This window comes from Anopheles coustani, chromosome 2 (assembly GCF_943734705.1).
Source record: "Anopheles coustani chromosome 2, idAnoCousDA_361_x.2, whole genome shotgun sequence".
Lineage (NCBI taxonomy): Eukaryota > Metazoa > Arthropoda > Insecta > Diptera > Culicidae > Anopheles > Anopheles coustani.
In genome coordinates this window covers 6,540,802-6,561,582 of record NC_071289.1, presented here as the reverse complement: position 1 = coordinate 6,561,582, position 20,781 = coordinate 6,540,802, and the positions used below count along the sequence as shown (strand labels likewise).

Sequence of the window (20,781 nt, the reverse complement as noted above, 5' to 3'; positions counted from 1 at the left end):
TTAAACAATTGTTTCAGAAACAATATTCACTAGCATCACATTTTAAACCGCAGTCCTTATGACCGACGACTCCAATGATATAAATTCTATTAGCTCGTAAATCCCAAAATGATGTTTTCCTTGCTGTTTTCCTCCTGTTGTGTTTTTATTTTACATTTTTCCTTAGAAATGTGTACGGGTTGACTGGGCCATTGCAGGCCATAATAATAATGTTGCCACAACAGATGGTAAGAAATACATAGGTTTGTTTTAGCGTATTATCAGGCAAACGCAGAACAAGGCGCTGTTGTAGTACATGTTTGTAGTTGGTGTGGATATAAAACACAAATAGCAAAACATTCCACTCTTGGATCGTCTTTGATTGATTTGAAATACATTGACGATTTACAATGATTTCGCTTCAGAAAGTTTGTTTGGCCCGTAGATAGCAGACAGAAAACAGGAAAAACAAGGCATGAATCTGCTTCTTTGCCTTGATGAAGTAGTCACACTATCAATGATCGATACTTACGGGATGGAATCTTCTTGAAAACAGTTTTGGCCATGAATTCCTGAAAGCGTTGTGCATAGAAGGAAGGCCGGTGCACGGACACGGTATCCTGTAATGAGAAGTTAGCGAACAATTAATCTCCGTAAATGTGAAACGCAATGTATACACATTGTGATATCGCTTCATGATACTTACACCGTCGTGGATAATACTTTTCCACGTGTGTTCGAGCTTTTTCCGTAACCGATAGGACTGCAGGATATCTATAATACCGATGAATAGCAGCAAACGTTCGCCCTTTTCGCTGCGTGCCGGAATACCACCGGGACTGTGGGGAAATGAAACATACATTGAGACATTATTTTTTGCACGACGACCCCATGAAATAAAAATAGTGTTCTTATGAACCCGGAATTACTTACGGAACGTCATCCTCCTCGTCGATCGGTTCGCTTTCGGCCTGAATACTTTCCATTGCTGTCGAATGCGCAACAAGCCGTTGGCGGTTAATAGATCTACGAAGTGGGGGTGAGCATGTAAAGTATTATATTAGTTTAATACCATATAGCCGCTTATTGTGCATTATTTATGTTTAACGAAACACTTCTACACTCCCAACTGATTGATACAGCTTTGAGTCACAAACTAGAAGAACACGGTTACTTGTATAGCATATCGTTGGATCCAAACGAATAGCGCAAAAACAACAGTCGCTACGGAGCGTTTGCATGGCGAAGATTAATGGGTAACATAAATAGAATATACATCAAATGTCCTGTTAAGTATTTGAATAGCTGGATTCGTTAGAATTAATATCCAGATAAAAGCTGCCGTCTGAAATAAAATCAAACATATTTCACCCGTTCCAACGACCAGGCGTCTCCATTTTTTCCTGATGTTCGATGTCGAGCATGTTTCTCATGATATAGAAATCATTAAAAAATCCAATCATATGTAAAATTGTTCACTACAAGAAAGGGAACTTTTGTCAACCGAAATAAATATAAAATCAAAAGAACCCTCCCTTACATTGCAACACATCTTCAGATCCGTATCGTTAAATCTCTTCACTACAATCTTCCTTTAGTACGATACCCCACCATTATAATCTACTCGAGTCTCCATACCTAATAAGCATCTTTCCGTAGGTTGTGTGCCTGTATATAGATTAAAAACATCCGTTACACGTCAGGGATGAAGGTTTGGGAAAAGAACGAGAACGAACAAGGTACACGAGGTCAGTAGAATTCTCGCTGGATTCTGCAAAATCGGTCTTTATACATTCCGCTTGGCTTGTGTGATGCACACACACACTCACACACACATTCGATGGTCCTTGCGTGCGAACATCTAACAAAAATTCTTGATCTAACAGCTAGAGGGAAAATTGAATTTGAGTTAGCAAAACACAGAACAAAATCTAATAAAGATGGAGCGGATTTCGTACAACGAAGATTTTACTTTCGTTTTGCGGGTGTTTTGCGATCTCTAAGGTATTTAGGAAAAAAAGAGCATGGGTATCCAGGGTTGAAATGAAATGGTCCGTTCATGATGAACGCAATTTAACACGCAAGTGAAAAAAGGTAGACCGACGATTTGAGTAGGTGGCGGGAATGGGGTACAGATGATTACAACTCAACTACGGCACTGCATAAGGCGACGAGGAAGGAGCAGTTATGATGAAAGGAAAAGGGCAAATGCAACAACGGCCGGAAAGAACTTGGGATCAGATGTAGGGTTTGTGTGGATACGGATTTGGTTTTCCGAGAACTAAGACATCAACAAGTGCACGTGGATTTGATTGTTGTTTGTGAATGTGAACTATACAACGAGTTTTGTTCTGCAGGAGAGATTGTGATCCCGATTACCTTTCGCTCGAAGGTAAAAGGAAGCCTAACTGATTTGGTTGAGTTTTGGTGTAGAATTTGACAACCCCGAAAGGATTAAAATTAATTGTCGAATTCCTTAGCCGTACTGTAGAGCCTCTTCCCTATTGCATCCCCCCGTAGTTTTCCTCATGTATCGTATGTGGTTGTATTCCCTGTCAATTTTATTCCCCGTTTCGTGTTGATCTGTGTACGTCTCTGGAAGTGTAGGTGCAAACGGTTTTACTACGCTAAACATATATAAACTTTTTTTTTCTCATTTGTAAACAACAATAAAGCGGATACAAATAATTTAAACAACACATGCTCCATTACAGCAATAAGTTGTGTTATCGTAATACGGATTGATTGAAATCTTCTCACTCAATTAAAATTGTTGGTGTAAGCAAATTTATAAACCGAGAATACATTTATGTACTGAAATAAAAGTTTGTTGGTTGGTAACAAAAAACAACATATTTACCAATGAAGCAATTTTGCGCGATAACCAATAAAATGAAGCAGCTAATTTTACAATCACCGCAACGTAACGTTTGAACATTAAAAGCGGCGATTAAATGTACATTAAAATGTATATCGCCAAGCAGCAATGCCGACAAAATGGCGGTAATTCCGAGCAAACGACGAAAACATTACACATTTGTAAGAACGGAAGCCAGCGGTAGGTACACTGTAGCGTTCGCCAAATTCATCCTCCCCCTCCCCCTATGGCATGCAAGTAGCTCTCCTTCGCATCCGGCGACGCTGGCCGGAAGCGCCTGGGCGATTTCGCTCACTCACCTGCTTCGGTTAAGTGCCGTCGAGCGTTGCTCCTCACGCTCCTGCACCATGTACTGATCCGCTTCCGGTGCGTCTTCGTAATCCGATTCACCCTCCGAGCGCGCCTTGGCGGCCGCCTCTTGCTTCTCCTTCACCGCCAGGTCGAGATTGTGGATGCCGACCAGCAGCGAGTAGTCCATGATTTTGAACGACTCCAGCACGCGGCAGTCGCGCTGGATCGTCTTGATCAGGGCACTGTACGTTTCCGCTTCCAGGAACAGCCCGTTCGGGTGTTGTTCCATGAAGTCGAGGTCCTTGTACGTGGGCGACGATTTCGAGCGTTCGGCTTTGTTTGCCTGGCGGATGGGAATGTAACAAAAACAAGCGGATTAAAATAAGCTGCCTTTGCTTGCTGGGTGGGTGAACCCACGTTCACTCACCTTTCGCTTGTACGTCGAACCCTTGAGATCGTATTTGAGGTGCATCCTAACGTAGGAGGGCAGCAAGTTGTTCATGGCGACTAATCGAACGTTTTTACTATTGCACTGGTAGCAGTACAGGCCGAAAAACTTCGGTAACAGCGTGCGGGGATTTTGATTTAGATTCATGTAGTACCTGCAACGAAGCAAATGAAATTTAAATAAATTAGAGACCCGCACTTTGATGCCATTTGAACTACTCGGAGTGAGTTCCGAACCTACCCTGGTAATAGCTTTTGCAGAAACTCGCCCTCCTTGTGTTGCACGGTTTTGATGATGAACTCATCGTCGTCCGTCAGGTAGAAGATGGAACCGGATGCACCCGGATTCGACAGTTCCCGCAGTGGGGCTGAACACATGGACATCTGGAGGAGGAAGCAAACATTAGTACCATAAAGAGCCTCCAATTTCAAACCCTCTTCTCCCCCTTACCATGAAATCGTCCGGCTGAATTCCGAATAGGTCGCGAAAGTATCGGAACGCGATCGGAGCGTAGATTTTGAACTTGAACTCGCTGTAATGGTGCGCGGGTGTCATACTGGAGCCCTCCGGTGGAAACGATATCGTCTCCAGCTCCCAAAAGTCCATCATCAGCAGGTCGCGCCGCGGTTTCGACGCCAGGCTGCCCACCGTGTGCTGGATGCCGAGCTGGATCGAGCCCATGATCGTGGTCGTCTGGATCTTTTTGTACGTAATCTCGCCCCCCTCGCCGACCCGCCGGTGACCGATCTTGCGCTCCTTGTCCGACTTGGGCCGATGAGGCCGCAGTGACTGCTCCCCCGACATCTGTAGGAAGAGAGAAAACGGAATAACACAGAAAGATTAATGTGATGCGATGATCTATTTTTTAATAAAAGATCAAAGAATTCTAGATTTAGTCAAGTAATTGATTTGTCCTCGGTTGTCATGGATAGAGATTGACCAGCTTTGGAGTTTAAAACAGTTTCGATTGGATATCTTGCTTTTAAATGGATTAAAAAAGGGGCCTAGCATGCAATGGGCAACACACCTGACAAAAAAAAAAGGAAAAACCAGTGTCCCCATCGTTTACGGAAAACAGAACCTAAGAGAGGCCAAAAACACCGAGCAGTGAAAATGGAAAGTGGAAAAATAAAACTCAGCAAAGCTGAAATTGAATGAATGAAAGTAAATTGTGCAAATGAATTTACGCCAAATTCAACGCCAACACTGAAGAAGGCGGACAACAAACACCTTCAATCCTCCTTGTCCTGGAAGCTGACGTTGCCAAAAAGTCCTGGAAACTCCCACTCCTGGCAGACATTTCACCCGGAAAAGGGAGAAGCCAGCGGATGGAGGACAGGATTAACATTTTATCTTTGTAATCTCAATTTGTTCGTGAGACCGGAAGCGCTATGGAAAGTATTTTGCTAGCTGCTGGTGGGGGGACTAGACCGAGACATCGGTCGCACAATTGTCCCGTACCGTCGACACGAGTTTTTCGAGCCGCCTGACGCACCTGGAGAACCGGGTTGTTATGGGAAAATCAACATGTAACCATTTACAAAATCGCTCCAGGTTGTTATTTCTCCGCAAACACCGGTGCGACGAAGATGGGATGGGCAGGGGAGGCACGGCAGACGGGAAACTCATTTGTCGGAAGCTAATAGGAAAATTTTCATTTATCTGAATCAAAACATTTAAGAGGAAGCCGCCCGCACGCACGACGAGGTGAGGAGGCAAATGTAATAAAATGACACTCACTGTTTTCTCAGCATTGTATTTTTGTCCTTTCGCACGGACAGAAAAGCAATTGTGAAAAGTTACAGAAAAGGAAATAAAATGTTTGAAATACATCTCGGGGATAAACTCGGGGACGGTTTTTATCACATTTCATTCCGTTTCGAAGCTAACAGAAATAAATTCATGCCGATCTATATTTGGATTGGATCCCGTCCAAAAATCCATCCGGATCCGAAATACATTCGTACACCGATTTCGATTCCAGGAATAGAGATGGTAGTGCCCGCGGCTTTTCCGGGGCCAATGTGCATAAAATGGATGCTTTCTTTTCCCCCATCTCCCGACCGGAAGGATGAATCTAAATAACATACTCCACACCTTTTGTGGAGCGGTTTCCACCTTGGGAAGGTCCTCTTTGATGTCAAGTGGGTTGATGTGCAAAGCATTTCATCCTCCACTTTGATCCTTTTCAGGGACGGACACTGAGGACCAATGTCGAGAATTCCGTGAATTCACCTGTGAACGTGAAGCCGAGGCTAAGTGTTTCCTGCTTGCTAGCATAAGAAAGCTTATAATATCTCTCCCGAAAGGGAAACGCACGTGCCTTGTCGGAATCAATCCGTACCCCCCCCCCCCCTATTTGCAGGGCGGTTTGTGATAGTGATATCATTCCATTGGGATTCTGGGTAGTTCTGTATCTCCAGATCCTTCGAATGACAAACGTATTGCATTGGATCACATACAAGATGGAAATGGAGTGTTTGAGGAGAGAAGCGGCTCGTTATCGTATGGAGAAAAGTGACCTACTTAAATGCATGCGCAATGCAAAAGCGAAAAAATTATGCACGACAAGAGGAGGATGTTTCCTTTTATCGTTTCAACAGCAGCAGCACAGTACACAACAGTTCCGACGCAGTGAAGGAACGTTCGTGAGAACCACACTTTTGTGCAGCTATCTGCAAGTCGTATGGTATAAAATGCCGCAACGATATCTGGTCTCAACTTGAGCATATTACGATCCGAGTGTCTTCTTCTCAACCACGAAAGAAACGTCCGAAATTGTAGATGGGCAAGCAAACCTCACTTTCATTTTCCAGAGCAGAGCCTACCTTCCATGACTTGCATCATGTAATTGATTACCTTCCGATGCAAATTAAGCTTCATAAACCCATTTCCCACACCTTTCCACCAGGCCGCAAATCAGCGAGAGCTTTAGAGTGACCAACGAACCCGTTGCCGGACGATCCGGCAATCAAGAGCCCCCGCCGGTCTGATGCTGATAAGTTAGCTTCACTTCACTTTATCGAAATGCAGATTACGCTAATTGAGCACCGGAGAAGCTGCGGCCTCCAATTGTGCGTTATGAATAGCGAATTGAGTGTTGCCTGCAGTGCCTCTTTAAGTCCCCCCGGGGGTAAGACGAATGATGGAACACTGATTTGGGGGACGCCTGGTGTGGCAACCATCTTGAAAAGCCCTTCGCTCCGGGCGTAAAGCGATTGGAGCTGCCCGAGGTATTTGGCGGAGCAAATTGAAGACATCAGCTAATGAATAATGCAAACATCATTCGCACGTGCACGCGCCGTCCTCGTGGTGGACTCACTCTTTTGCAACAAACTACGCATGCGGTGCAATGGAGTAAGTATTATAAAGCGGCTAAAATTACCTTTGGCCAAACTCTAGAGCTGGAAAGGAAATACCAGTAGCCGCCGGTCAAAACGAAACATCGAGTGTCAACGCACGTTGGTAATGGATAGAAGAGGGTATTCAATATGTTTCATAAATACGTGTGCTCGGCCTGTGATAGCAAACTGAATTTAAAATTCGCAACGGAAACGGAATTTTCATATTTGTTTACCTTTTCCAACATTCCCAGCATAGGCCCAGCGACGATTCGCTTTATGCATTAATGAAAGGGTCGTTTTATGAACAGCTTTAAGGCTACCGAAATCATCCGCAAATGTTTCTGTGAAGATGCAGCAATGTTGTTTTACTGCCCGTTACCAATGGAAGTGCCGGAAAAGGTTGTTAAAATGAAGGTCTGTTGAGTATTGCATTTTATTTATTCAACGGCACGAATAGATGGGCACAGCGATAAGGACTTCATTTGATGACTTCGAGTTTCAAACTCCCCGTAGGTTCACACTTTACAGTATGAAGCACAGAAAAGAGTAGATCCTTTTAAGAGGAGGAAAGTCCTTCAGTCCTTCGCTCAATCGTACAATCTCGGTTTTATGACTTTTCGATACTGTCATAGCCCGTTTATTTTATCGATACAGTGGTGGGGTATATGGCGTTCTGCATTGCCTGCAGTATTGTTTCCCTTTTCGAAGAGAAAATCCCAGAGAAATGGTTGATAGAACACGTCCAACGTGCAGCAGCAGCAGCAACGTAGGTCCAATGCGAGACTGTGTGTGCCGTGATTCAACAACCCGTATCCTTCCCGTCGTTTGCGGCTATATTTATTTCTATGCCACAACACGAAGCGACCGAACACGGTCGGAGGCCGCCGACGTGGACAAAATAATCGATTCAACAATCAACCTGCATCATTCAGGTGAATCAACAGGACTCTCGCATAGAGCGCAACAGCTAGGTTTCGGACGGACAGAACGAGACTTCTTAGCGTTGGTCCAAGGACCAACACCATTACTCTCTGCCCGTGCCAGGCTCGTACGTTCCAAAAATCAAACCGACCGAACTCTCGGTCAGATGTGGGATCAATTTTGCATAAGCACTCAACACCGTCCCGTGGGCATCCCCAAAAGGGGCGCGTCAATGAAATTCACTAGCACTAACCACCTCCCACAGGTGGTCGGTCGGCGGCGGCAGTGATGCAAACACACCTGGGTGTTGACTGGCCACTCCAGGGCGTGGGAGTCCATTGTCCTTTCCCGTCGTTCAATTTGATGGGAAAATGTATTGTTGAGCTGGAGGGACTCTGGTAGAGTTTGTCGATCGGTCAAGTGTCCTCGGAGATTAAATTGGAAGACCCGTTTCTACGTGCGCCTCGTTTGCCGTTCGCTTGCGCTGTCACAATGTGCCAAAGTCAGCAGAATGGAGTAAAAATAGATCAAGGAATAGCGTCCTCCTACTAATAACTCTACCCTGCCGGGAGGATGCGACACATGTTGTTACAGGGAATCAAATCAGTTTAAAGCACTTGTGGCCATAAAACCCAAATCAAATTCTAATCATCCGTGATTGCACAGGCACTTTAGGTTGTGCTCTCTCGTATGTCTCGTGTGTGAATGTTCGGCATAGGTGATGGTATTTTTTACGATTATGTGACACTATAAACAACCGCCAGAGATTTCCTTTCCGAGATTTCAAGCTATCCATGTCGTATTGCTTACAACATTCATCAGAGTGAGTTGTATAAATCATTCCCTTTAAATTGATACTTGTAAATAGTCTGGCAACATTAGAATGGAATCATGAAAAAATATATCCAAAAACGTCCACGATTAGTTTAGTTAACATCTTCCAGTTTGATAAACTTGATACGAAAAGGATAGGGCAAGGACAACATTAAGCGGAAAAATAAATGTACATTTTTCGAAGTAGTTCAAATATATCCAACTTCCTTTAGATGATGTTTCCTTGGTTTCCTTTTCTTTGGGATTTGCGAATATTCCATGGACAGATCCATAAATCTTAAAATCGATGCTACAAGTCATTCAGATTCATGTCCTTGAATCTGAATCTCCCAACTCTAATCCAACTGATGTATTGGTTTTTTTTTTTCTTTAGAGAAATGCGACACGATTTGCAACAGCATTCCTTACCTACACAGGCTAATAGTAGCACGAAACGATGGCGATAACAGCAGGTGGGTAAAAATCAATGTAATACAAACATTCATCAAGGGCAATCGACACACATACCAGTACCGCCCACCCCCACCTTCTAGTGATAAGAGACCACGGCGATGGCATTGGTGTGGCTTGAGTTAAATATTATGTCAGATTTGGAGTACCCCGGGCGCAGTGGGAGGTTAAGGGCGTGCATTAGGGCACGACGTCGGTCTCCGCGTGGGCGAACCGATTTGGTCATCTGATAAGTAAAACCATGCTGGCACATAGTTTCACCAACTAGTCATCCCCACCCGGAGCGCGTGGGAACTGGAGAGGGTGCACGATTCGCTGGGGAATACCATATTGGATGTTATTTACGCCCATGTGAGTGGGTAGGAAGCTTCCGCATCATGAACTTCACAGCAAAGCCTATAGCGATATGGGTGGAGTATTCTTATCGCATGCCACACGTTAAAGCAAACAAAACGCACCAGAAGTTCACACAACGACACATTCCCGAGTTCCAGAGGGTCAGGAAATTAGAGCTAGGCACAGCTGTTTCTAGGCATTTTTGATTTCAGATTTCTACGACAGAAAGGCTTACATATAGGTATGTTTTATGACATCTCGTTGTTTACTACAGCCATAGTCAATCAGAGTGTAGTACTTTAACGAACGCCAATGTCCTTCGAGTGAAGCTAAGTTTGTTTATTACTGTCCACCACACATTACGGGCACAATAACGATAGACTGATGCAATTTGCGACAACGTCTGTTGTAGTCTCCTCCATGTTTACGGTCGCCGCTGATCCCTCACCAGACCGGGTTGTGTAGCGCTGTTTGATTTATTTATTGGAATAGAGCATTTAACGATGGCCACACGTTTACTAGCGTGGTCAAGTACGGTCGGGCTGGAGTCATTGAACCACGTACAACGATCTGCCATGCGCCATCAACCTTGGCAACGTTTAGAGAAGTTCAGGGGACCTTTGACACTGACATTGAATTCCTTGCTTATAACGTCTGTCCGCGAATATCTAGTAAATTTATTATACAATTACTGTAAGAGAACTTGAATTGAATAGTTCAGTATGAATTAAACTTTCATTGAAATATTGGCAAGAAATGTTTCTTCTAAACAATCCCATACTTTACTAATACTTGACACCACAGACACCGGAATGTAGCTTTGCCAGAAGCTACACTTTACGTAACATCTAAACGGTCGCTGGCAACACTGGGTACACGGTCAAAGCTTAGGAGAGGTTAGTTGGAGTGATATCCATCGGTTCCAATCTTCTTTTCCGCTAGCGCGAAGCCATTCATTGGACAATTCATACCATCACTTGTGCTTCGTCGTACCGGCTTGACGACGACGGAACCTCGAAGGAATCGCAGTGTTATGGACTAGGTGATGGTCATGCAACTTCTCGCACGATCAGCACACACACACACATACACGAATCCTTGGCCTCACGGGGTTTAAGTTTAAGGATGAACATTTGCTCACCCGCCGTGACCGACAATGGCGAAACTAAGAGTCAAATATTCCGATCACGTTCCGGGAGCATGGATTGCTTGGACCAGAGACCAGATGGCAAAGAACGTATACAACGCGGGTGACAAAATGCTACGAGGACATTTTAAACCAAACCCATAAGGTAAATATCAGGGAATCCATGATGAATCAAACGTTTAAATAAACCTCTTCGAGTGGCGCTGGTTAGTCACCATGAATGAAAGATTCCTGTAAACAAAATTATCTATGCCACTCACAGGTCTCGGCGGCAAGCACTACTACATCAGCGTATTTGCACAAACGTTATGCAATCGTCGGCCCAAATTTGCTCGGCCGAAATATTATTATCGCCGCCATGATCGTCATCATCAGCATCATCCACTCAGTACCATAATAAACCCGATATGTTTATGATCAACATTTTCGCGGGACGCAAATCGAAGCAATCGGGACTGGGATGGGTGTGCTGTTGCTAGTTGTATTTTCTGTTATCCACCGATCATCAGCTTCTTTTGACCAATAGCTTCCCTCCAACCTTCCCGCCTGCAGTACACGCCTCATCCGCTACCGTAACGAAGTTTACAAATAGGCACTGTTGATCTATGGCTTTTGGCGTTTATTATTTGTACAATCAGTTTATGGTGCTAAGACTGGGCTGGCTTTCCGAGGCGGATTGACTCATCGCTTTGGCAACACGATGGAGAGGAGTTTCAAGCGGTTGCCAGCTGTGTCTTTTGTTTGCGTTACACACGTTATAAGCGTTACGCGGGAGCCTTTGGAAGTGCACTCAATAACAGGCGGTCTGCTCTGGTTTGAACATCATCACTTCACCTTTGATCGGTGCTATGGAAACAGAAAAACACACATGAAGTACCATGACATAAGGCCCACTATAAGGGTTGAATTTGTTACGGGCCTTTTTTACAGTGTGTTGTAGCACATTCAGGAAAAATTAATACCATAAGAAATAGGTGTGTGGCACATGAATAAATGTAGGATTTGTCCATCGACACAGGTGATGGACACAAAAACCGCAACCCACTGTTGAATCCGTCTCGTTAGCATATTGGTTGCATCATTGGAATTCATCCTCAACGTCACACACACACACTCACCGCCATCATTAAAAATCCACGAGAGAAGGCAACCCCCCATTTTTGCACGACCAAACCCATCATCCCCTTCATCCACCGAGTGGGAGTATTGATGAATTGATCTCCGGCGCGGAAATGAGTTATTTATCTTCCCTCTACCTCGTGATGATTTCTCCAGTTTGCCCCCGTTTCCCAGCGTTCCGACCGAACCGGTGCGACCGCGCTCCGACCTGAACAGATGATTCGTAATCAACAAACCCCGAGATGACGGCTCGGAGATGTATATTCAATCTCGGTTGCTTGATTTGCCGATGATAATTTTTATCGCCGATCGCTGGATAAAAGTGTTCCACTGCCACTGCCAGCATTTTTATTGCCGACTGCGAAACTACCGATCGCACACAAACGATTCATTGTTGTGTTCGTTAGTAGGGAATGTGGTTTCTCTGTGCGCCGGCTGGATTTGCTTCTATCATGTACCTTTTTTTACGTGACGCACGATTGTGTGCCAAGGGACAACAACATACCAATATGTTATCGTTGGCGAGGACGTCAGCGTGATATAGCGACGGCCACGGGTACGCCATCGTGCTGATAAGGGCCGGTGACATTCGGAGACGTCAGAGTACACGAACCGTTGACGACCGTGTGGGATCATATTCAGCTGGTGGTTGAGGAGGAAAAAAACCAACCGAACCGAGACAAACGCGCCGAATGATTGGGTAGGAAATCAAAACACCGCGAAATGCCACACATTCTGCCGGAAAGAACGCAAAAGCTATAGACATATAGGCAATGATGCAGTACAACAGTCGTCACACTTGGAGATTCTGTCATCGGAGAATGTAGGTAATTCGAACGTTCTGTACGTGTCCTCTTTCGAACGGAAGGTCGAACGAACGGTAGCGTTCGGCTCGATTTTACCTTTGAGGACACCCAGTACGAAGCTCACAATGTGGTTGGCATTATTATCTTACCCAGTACAAGCACTTACGGGCCAAAAAGTTATATATGGAATACATAACATCACCAGTATTCCGGTAACCGTTAGGAGACGATCTAATGATCCTTCAGGAGTAAAACTTGTTCATAGCCATTTATCAGAATTACCCACAAGGCAACAACAATCTACATGAACAACCATTTTTATAAGCATCACATAATGGCTATGCAAAACCAGTGCATTAGGATTCAGCTACCGGCGAATGTTTTGCCTCACACTGCCCCGCGCATATGGCACCATTCACGTCAATCACACATGGACACGCACACACTGCAGCAGGCAGATATCAGCTGCCAGTGAACGACGACGACGCCGAAAGCAGCGGAGTAACCTAGTGGCCATGGGTGATGGACGACGGAGGTGGTGATGACTGCCTTGGAGTCACGAGTGACAGACAGGCAGTTTGCTGTTTGCCGCTACACGACGTAGTATGCATAAACCATGCCAAGGTACCGGGGCACCGATTCCGCCGTTTGTTGGCTGTTTTACTTGCTGACTGTACCACCGGTGTGCTGAGTTTGCGAGTATGTCACCTTCCATTGGCATAACTACCCCCTCCCGCGTTGTGGCACCACCTTCGTACAAAACTCCTTCATTCAGCATCCAAAGCATAAACTGCTTGGGGTGGTGTACGTGGTGTGAGTGCGAGTATTTACTTATTTTTTTTTTGCGAAACACTTGTCCATCTCAGCTGCGGCTACTAAAGTGAGCGTGTGAGACCTCGCCAATGCCGAACAAATGTGGAGAAAAAAAAAGGTCCATATCAAGAAATACATAGATTCCTGACTTAAGCCCTGACGATGACTACGGGGCCTAAAACCAGCGCTAGCAGACACATTCCAGTGACCGACGAACTAATTTGGTGATTAAAAGGCTCACAGCACGGTTTCCCACGAGAAAGAATCAGAGCCTAAATCAGAGTTGCATAAGACATGGGACGTAAGAAAAGAATTTGGAGCATCCATGGTTTTGGGAAAACGGTGTCTACTTACAAAATCTAAAACGGACAACATTTCTGTTCCCAGATGCATGATGCACTTGTCACCTTAGAAGTTCTAGAAGATTCTTTTCTTAACTATTCGCGAATGTTCTCCGATGGCGCTGCGGCACAGTGTTGGATGCGCTACTAAAGAGATTCTCACACTCGAACTTTTGGAATCCACTCCGCCAAGCGACGATCGAACGTGGCGCAACACTCCTTCCTTTCGGGCGCGGAAAGTTACCTTCCGAATCTTTGGAAAATCTACCGCGTACTGCCAGGTGACGGAAAAAGATAACGCCCCAACTCCAACGAGCTCGCGAGATTTTAGTAAGAGATGTGTTGGTGGTTTCTATTGCCCACTACTCCCACCCGTGCGGCGTCAGTTTCTTATCACCATGGGTTTCTTGTGGACGATCGGACGTAAAGGATTGGTAGTGGCGGCGGTGATGTGCTAATTCGGATGCCAATTATGGCGACAACTTTCCGTCTTACCTTTTTTCGTGATGGGGGAGTATGAGTTGAGCAGCGTTAAGCGTGAGTGGCTGAAAGACGCGTTCCTGGATGAGGCTTATCTAACGATATCGATATCTAACACACCGTCAGCTGTGTGTGCCAACGAACGACCATATCGCGTAAACCTAACGATTGGGAACTTCCGATTACTGGTGGATTAAGCCTTATTGGAACATCAGATAGGAACGGGCATCCGGTCGCTTTAAGCTGTGAGTGTAAACAACAGGATGTTTATTTACAAAAAAGCTATTGGAAAACAAACTCTCACAAACATCCGAGTCTTGACGACAAACATTTCTGGACATGAACACCGCTAATGTCCTTGGTATTTATGTTTCCCAATGTTTCGCGCAACAAAAGCAACATTCTGTTGGAAAGCTATTATTGGAAGGGTTCAGCAGAGATTTATCCAATGCGGCCATTATTCATACGGGCCGTCCATCATCATACCAGCTGTTGTGGTCGATATACTGGAAATGTAAAAAGCCTGCCACCACCGGAGGGACAAAGCGATGTGTCTCTTTAAGTGGCAATATTTTCGAAGGAACATGGGCCGACTACTAGAGTCCCCGGGTTTGAGTGGGTCGCCATGATTGGAATTTCCATTTTCGTCCTTCGGGGAGGGATGGGGGGTCGGTAGGTGGCGTCGAATGATGAGCTAAAAATACGACTGTCATACACAACCACGGGCGGAAACAGCAAGCGACATCGGAGAACGCTTGGATGAAACTGATTTTCATCTTCCATAGTCTAGCTTCCGCATTTCCCTCTACCACCACGAGTCTCGTTCGCTCCGGTGACAATTTTCATCATTTCACCGTTGGTTGAACATTGCGAGCCAAGCGAAGAAGTGGCTGGCAATATAAATACGTTACAGTAACCCTTTCTGGCATTCCACCCCGGCGGCCCTTGAAGACGCTCCTGGAATGGAATCCTTCCCAATATCTCGTGGGAACCACGGAAAACGTTGTCGTGGTCGACACAAGACGACTTTCGTCGTCCTCTACGGGTCGTACCGGGGGGGCCGGGTATCTCCCGTTTATCATATATGATGACATGCCATTGGAACTGCTGCTACGGTATTTTCCAACGACAGATGAGTCATCGCCATCGTGAACAGCGTCAGTGACCGCAGACTCCGGTGTGTACATGCACGATTGGTTAGCACTCAGGTGCGATGGAGTTGAGCATGAGTTGTGTTTTATTTCTTCTTTTCTTTCCTCTCCATCTGTTAGTTATGCTAGGAATGGAAATTTCAAAATCTCAATTGTTTGCTTCAATAAAGACAAAGAATTCAATTCGGGGAAAATAGGTTTTTCAACATCGGTATAATTGAAAAAACATACCAGTTAAGACATGTCAGGGACCACGTTTGATTGAATTTTAGGATCAAATTAAATTGAGGAAATGGAAAGTTCGCAACACAGCTGGAAGCCACCGAAAAAGGAGCTTTTCGTCAACTTTTCCGTCCGCTTACGCAACGGAACGTAAAATTACTTACACAGCCCGAAAAAACAACCCACCCCTGGTGGTGGTTTGCTTTCATGTTACCGAGAGGCTCATGGTTAACTCTTCAAATTTACTCAAGTCAGTTTTTATGACAACCGAACCGGTACCGAGCCCGCCCTCCGCAGGCCCTTCTTGCCTACGAGCGTAACTTTAAATTACTGTGCTTTCCCCCCACATTTTCCCTCAGGCTCTTTTTTTTTGTGGTCCAAAGTGCATGCCGTGTTGTTTCTGGCCATATTTGCTAATGACACTCCCGAAATCACATCGCCTTTTGACTGCCAACCCATCTCCGCCATAAATCCCTTGCAAATCTTCTCACTGAACTTTCCTTCTCAACCATTGATCCGGTTGGTGGTTTCGTGGGGAGCGACGGTTTTGTGGCTTCCTCTCGAACATCAGGTTTGATTGAAACCTTTTTTCGTGTGTGTGTGTGTGTGTCTGTGGGGTGATGTAGGTCGGATCACCATAAAAGGGGAGGTTTTTATGTAAACGATCTTGCGTCTTTCCTACACCACAAATGTCTACGAACTTGATCGATTATTTTGAGGATGTTCCGAATGGGGCACGACATGGAAACCTAATGGTGTTTAATGTTTTTATTTTATTGCTGCCCAAAAAAAATAGTTATCTGATATTAGGATCATAGCTATTCTGAAATATGCTTTTGTTTTTATATATGATATGGTAAATAAAAAAAAATCTGGCTATACACATCAAATGTTAGTAAGGGAAATCAAAAGCTTATCTTATTGTGTGAGGATGATAGACAAGACTTTTCTCTCGAGAATCGTTTGCTTCCACATTTTCCTTCTTTCTTGTGCGCCAGCGCGCCGGGGGTGAGTGGACGACCCGGAATAATGACTTTTCCGGCCAACCGTCGCAAAGAACAGCAGCATCATCATCATCGTTGGTTGGATCGAACGGGTGCGGGGTGCGGAACGATGGCTTGGTCACGGTCCCCGGAACCGACGAAAAAAGAAGCCTACGCCGTCCGCCGTACCCTTTCCGGTTGCGTTCCCTAACATGCGGCTTGCCTTGCTTTGCGGTTATAAAGACATCGGAAACATATCTAACCAGCGTGCTTGAACCACGGGGGGGATTTATGTTTCAATACTTTCAATGATGGATTTAAAACATAAGCTTTCGTAGAAAAAGTAGGAAAGATCTATAAATAGACATGCGACGTACAAGCCGCTGTTGACGAATGATTTGATGCTAATAAAGGTGTGAGTAATCGAGCAAGCCCCATGAAAGAAACCCGTGTTCAAGGTAGAGGATTAATCATGTTGCCTATACAGCTCTGTTTTGTCAACCGCAATCGTAAACAATTTTTTTCTTTGATTGGGAAATTTAATTGAAAAGACAAATATACCAACAACATACTGCTGCTTCAGCTTGCACCGTTTTAAATTACACTCTGGCAAAACAACAAACATAATGCAAAAAGTCAGTGAATTTCCGGAACAAGCGCGCGGTAAGATAAACACAATCATGACTCAACGATGCCATCTGCATCCGGGCGATGTTTACACTGGGCTTTCAATTTACGACGGCGCCATGTCATGGAACACGACCGAACACGCGCGTCGTTTTATCAACACGACGGACGAACGACGATGGATGCTTTGACTGACGACATCCAACAGAAAAAAGGAAGCAGGAATGCCGGTTGTGGAAGTGTGTCGGTGGTACCGAACCGATAATGTTCCCGGAAGGAAATCATCTTTACGCGAATCTTTATCCTCGTGCCATAAACGTGCCAGGGGTTCGCAAAATATCCCACCTCCCATTATGACCACGCACGGGGTCATTTAGGATTAGCAGTGATTTATTTTGTTGCGTTTATTATGTTTAAATAAAATTACACTCCAGCAAACCAGCCACCCACGGGAAGGGGAGGGGGGGCATAACTATGAGTAAATGGTCCCCAAAGAAGATAAATCACTGCCCTCAATGGTATTGGTGCGGTCGGTTTTTCATCAGCAAATAAACATCAACAAGCGGGTGGTGGGTTGCGGTCGGCCCCAAACCTTCCCAACTTTCCACAACAGCCACTTAAGGGAAAACCAACTCCAAGCTCCTCGGAGAGATTGGACCCGATTTTTTCCGATAAATTATGTAAACCTTTTACTCCAACGCCCGCACCACCCTCCCCGGCGTGAATACTTGTGCCCCCTCTAATGGTACTGTGGGGTGGTGGTTGGCTGAACTTGCCAGTCAATTGCGCCAGCGTAAAGGTCAAGGCCAAAAGGAAGGAGAAGTCCGGGTGTATTCCAAACAACGTCCCGATTATGAAACCACGCCTAAACGGGCTTCCCACCCATCATCTGGAAGCGAATCTTCGCAGGAAATAGAATAAATAACAACAAAACCAGACGATATTTTAATGCTAATGTGTCTCCTCGTTCAAGTTTTGCGTCCCTCGCTCATTTCTTGCGCGGCGAAAAATGTACATTTTCAAGATCGGAAGACACAACCTCCCGCCCTTTTACTAGTGATGGGTTCTCGGAATCGCACCCACCGCCCGGAACCGCTTCCGAGCATCTTTAAACTGGCCCCAATTCTGGCTTAGTAAAACCCACGATTCCACCTGGAGGTGCCGGCAGCCGGCTCCGGACGGCTCCGGACGGTTCCGGACGGTTCCGGACGGTTCCGGACTGCTCCGGACTGCTCCCAACGGCTCCGGACGGTTCCGGACGGTTCCGACAGCTCCGATGGCTCCAACGGCTCCGGCTGCCAACTAGCGGCTCCGGACGGTTCCGAGCTCGGAGTATTGCACCTACGGAGCCGCTTCCGATATTGGTGGAGTCATTCGGAAGCGGTTCCGGTTTTTTTATCGAATTTACCCATCACTAACTTTTACAGTTAGAGGAGGAGGAGGTGGCAAAAGTTTTCCCTCGTTTCAAAGCAAAAGCAAACAAATATCAACATCAACTTCCACCCGCATAAATCGTCGAGATAAAACAATTATGCACAGCTGGTGGACTCTGCGTGGGTTTCCATTAAGTGGACGCCGGAAAGGACATCAATAAACGGGCTGGCAAATAATATTGTTGCTGAGGAACCGAACATTTTAGGTTGTTACAATATTATTATCCATGCAACCAGAACAATATTCAAAACCAACTATGAAGCTTAGGAGGCAAGAAGCACCAGAAGGCTAAGGCACAAAACAACGGATGACCCTCACGATCCGCGACCTGTTGAACTACTGTTGCGGAACACAACATTTTGGGCCGGCAGAAGCGGAAGCCAACCGTGAGCACGATTTTAATTTGTTACCGAAATGTTCTTGCCAAAATCTCAAACACCATTGCGCGGGGGGGGGGGGCGGGTGATTGAACCGGACGCGCTATATCTCGAGACGTGCATCGGAGTTTATGATTCCTTCCGAGTGGTGCTCCTCTGACCTGGTGTGATGGCCTGGGGGCGATGGGAAGGAAGGAAGGAAGGGAGGAAGAAGCTGCACACCGGAGGCATTGACTTCAAAGGCATTAAAACAAAGCACAAAAACCCAGGCCCACGCGTTCGAGCTCATTCAAGTAGGATCTAACTGGGAATCGCGAATTTGCGGAAAACAACACAGCCAACAGTACCGCTTGCCCCCCATGGGATGTAGCAGTGTGGAGGGGGGAGGGTTTTTCTCGATGTGCACGCGATGTTTTCCACCGCACACCGAAGAGGAAACGCACCGGAGTGGAACAGCGCGAGAGCTGGCAGCTGTCAGAAGCCGGGCACAAGGCGCTACAAAACCCCGTTACAAGAACCTTCCGTACAACAAGCCCAGCCTTCCTTCCCCCCTTGGGCGATATTTATATATATTTTAGGAGTTCAACGAATTGAAGGCGAGTCTTTCCTTTTTCTAACTCCGTGCTGGTTGTGCTTGGTCGGGAAAAACATTTTCTCGCCTTCCATTCGACCATCGTGGCGTTGTTGTTGAAGCGAGATGAGTGGGCACGAATTGGTGGTGGGCCATTTTTATTTCGCTAATTTAATAAGGTGTGGACGCCTGGTTTGTTCCGATTCCCTGGGTGGGTTTTTATCCGAACGAAAAAAGGATGAGTGGGTAATATATCTTACATTTAATTAGAAACTTAACGGTGGAAGTTGGCGTAAGAAAGACGTTTGCGCACCAGTGTCTATTAAAAAATGATAAAGCCTACCTCCTAATGGATGAACTGTGCTCAACAAAATGGCTGCCGAAAGCGATTATCTATTACATCAGAGTAATTATTGGAAACTCTAGCTGGTGGAATCGTTTGGTGACCTCACTCCATTGGAGTTTTACACCAGAGTTATGTGCCAATGCAGTAACACTGGGTCACTAGAGTGATGTTTAGCGTTTCCAACACACAGCGATTTGCCTTTGCTCGGGGCGTGCAAATGACCATCCTTATCATTGTTGCCTCCTCTCGACTGTGTTTTATTCCACCCGCCTCTTCACTACTAGCTCCCCTTTTGTGTGATAACACACACACATACCCAAAACCATCCTGCATACATCCGTTGGCGAATCCGATAACGTTCCCTCGGACGTCGGTTGTTGGTGGTTTGGGGTGTGAATTGAGGAAACGATTTGACGACCACTGGAAGACGGTTGTTTTTACTCCCCCTTTACGCACACACTAGAGCAAGGGGGTGTGTAGGGCATTGGGGAAGAGCGATTTAGAATGATCTGTTGCTGAGAATCGCGCGATTTCTTTCAATTAGACCAACACACTTCACACGCTCGTCGAGTCCGAGCTGTTTCTTTCTCAATCAAGAAACCGGTTCAAAGTTCATCCGTATGAGTTCGCCGATAGTGGACTGGTGGAGGACGGGAAGGGGTGGAGGGGTTACAAAAACGCGTCCCGATTATGTCATCTCGCAAAGCGGGAAAGGTTGTGTTGTTGCTTATCGTCCTCCCCATCCACCCCCCCTGAACGATTTAATTGGACATTTTCTGTCATTGGCCCCGAAGGGCATATTCCAATGTACAAAGTCATCCTTTGGATGAGCAACAAAACACTGGGCGGGAAGAAGCAGAGGGCCGATGATTCCAACATCACT

At 45.7% G+C, this 20,781-nt stretch overlaps 1 protein-coding gene across 1 annotated transcript in view; it reads right to left on the bottom strand.

Moving 5' to 3' along the window:
* The window catches only part of LOC131266117 (uncharacterized), a 40,908-nt gene that overhangs the window by 11,598 nt on the left and 8,529 nt on the right, over positions 1-20,781 (bottom strand). Inside the window, 7 exon segments of the mRNA XM_058268478.1 lie at positions 512-599; positions 686-818; positions 913-1,005; positions 3,157-3,491; positions 3,576-3,750; positions 3,837-3,979; positions 4,047-4,400. Of these exon segments, the coding sequence (XP_058124461.1) occupies positions 512-599; positions 686-818; positions 913-1,005; positions 3,157-3,491; positions 3,576-3,750; positions 3,837-3,979; positions 4,047-4,400 (1,321 nt within the window).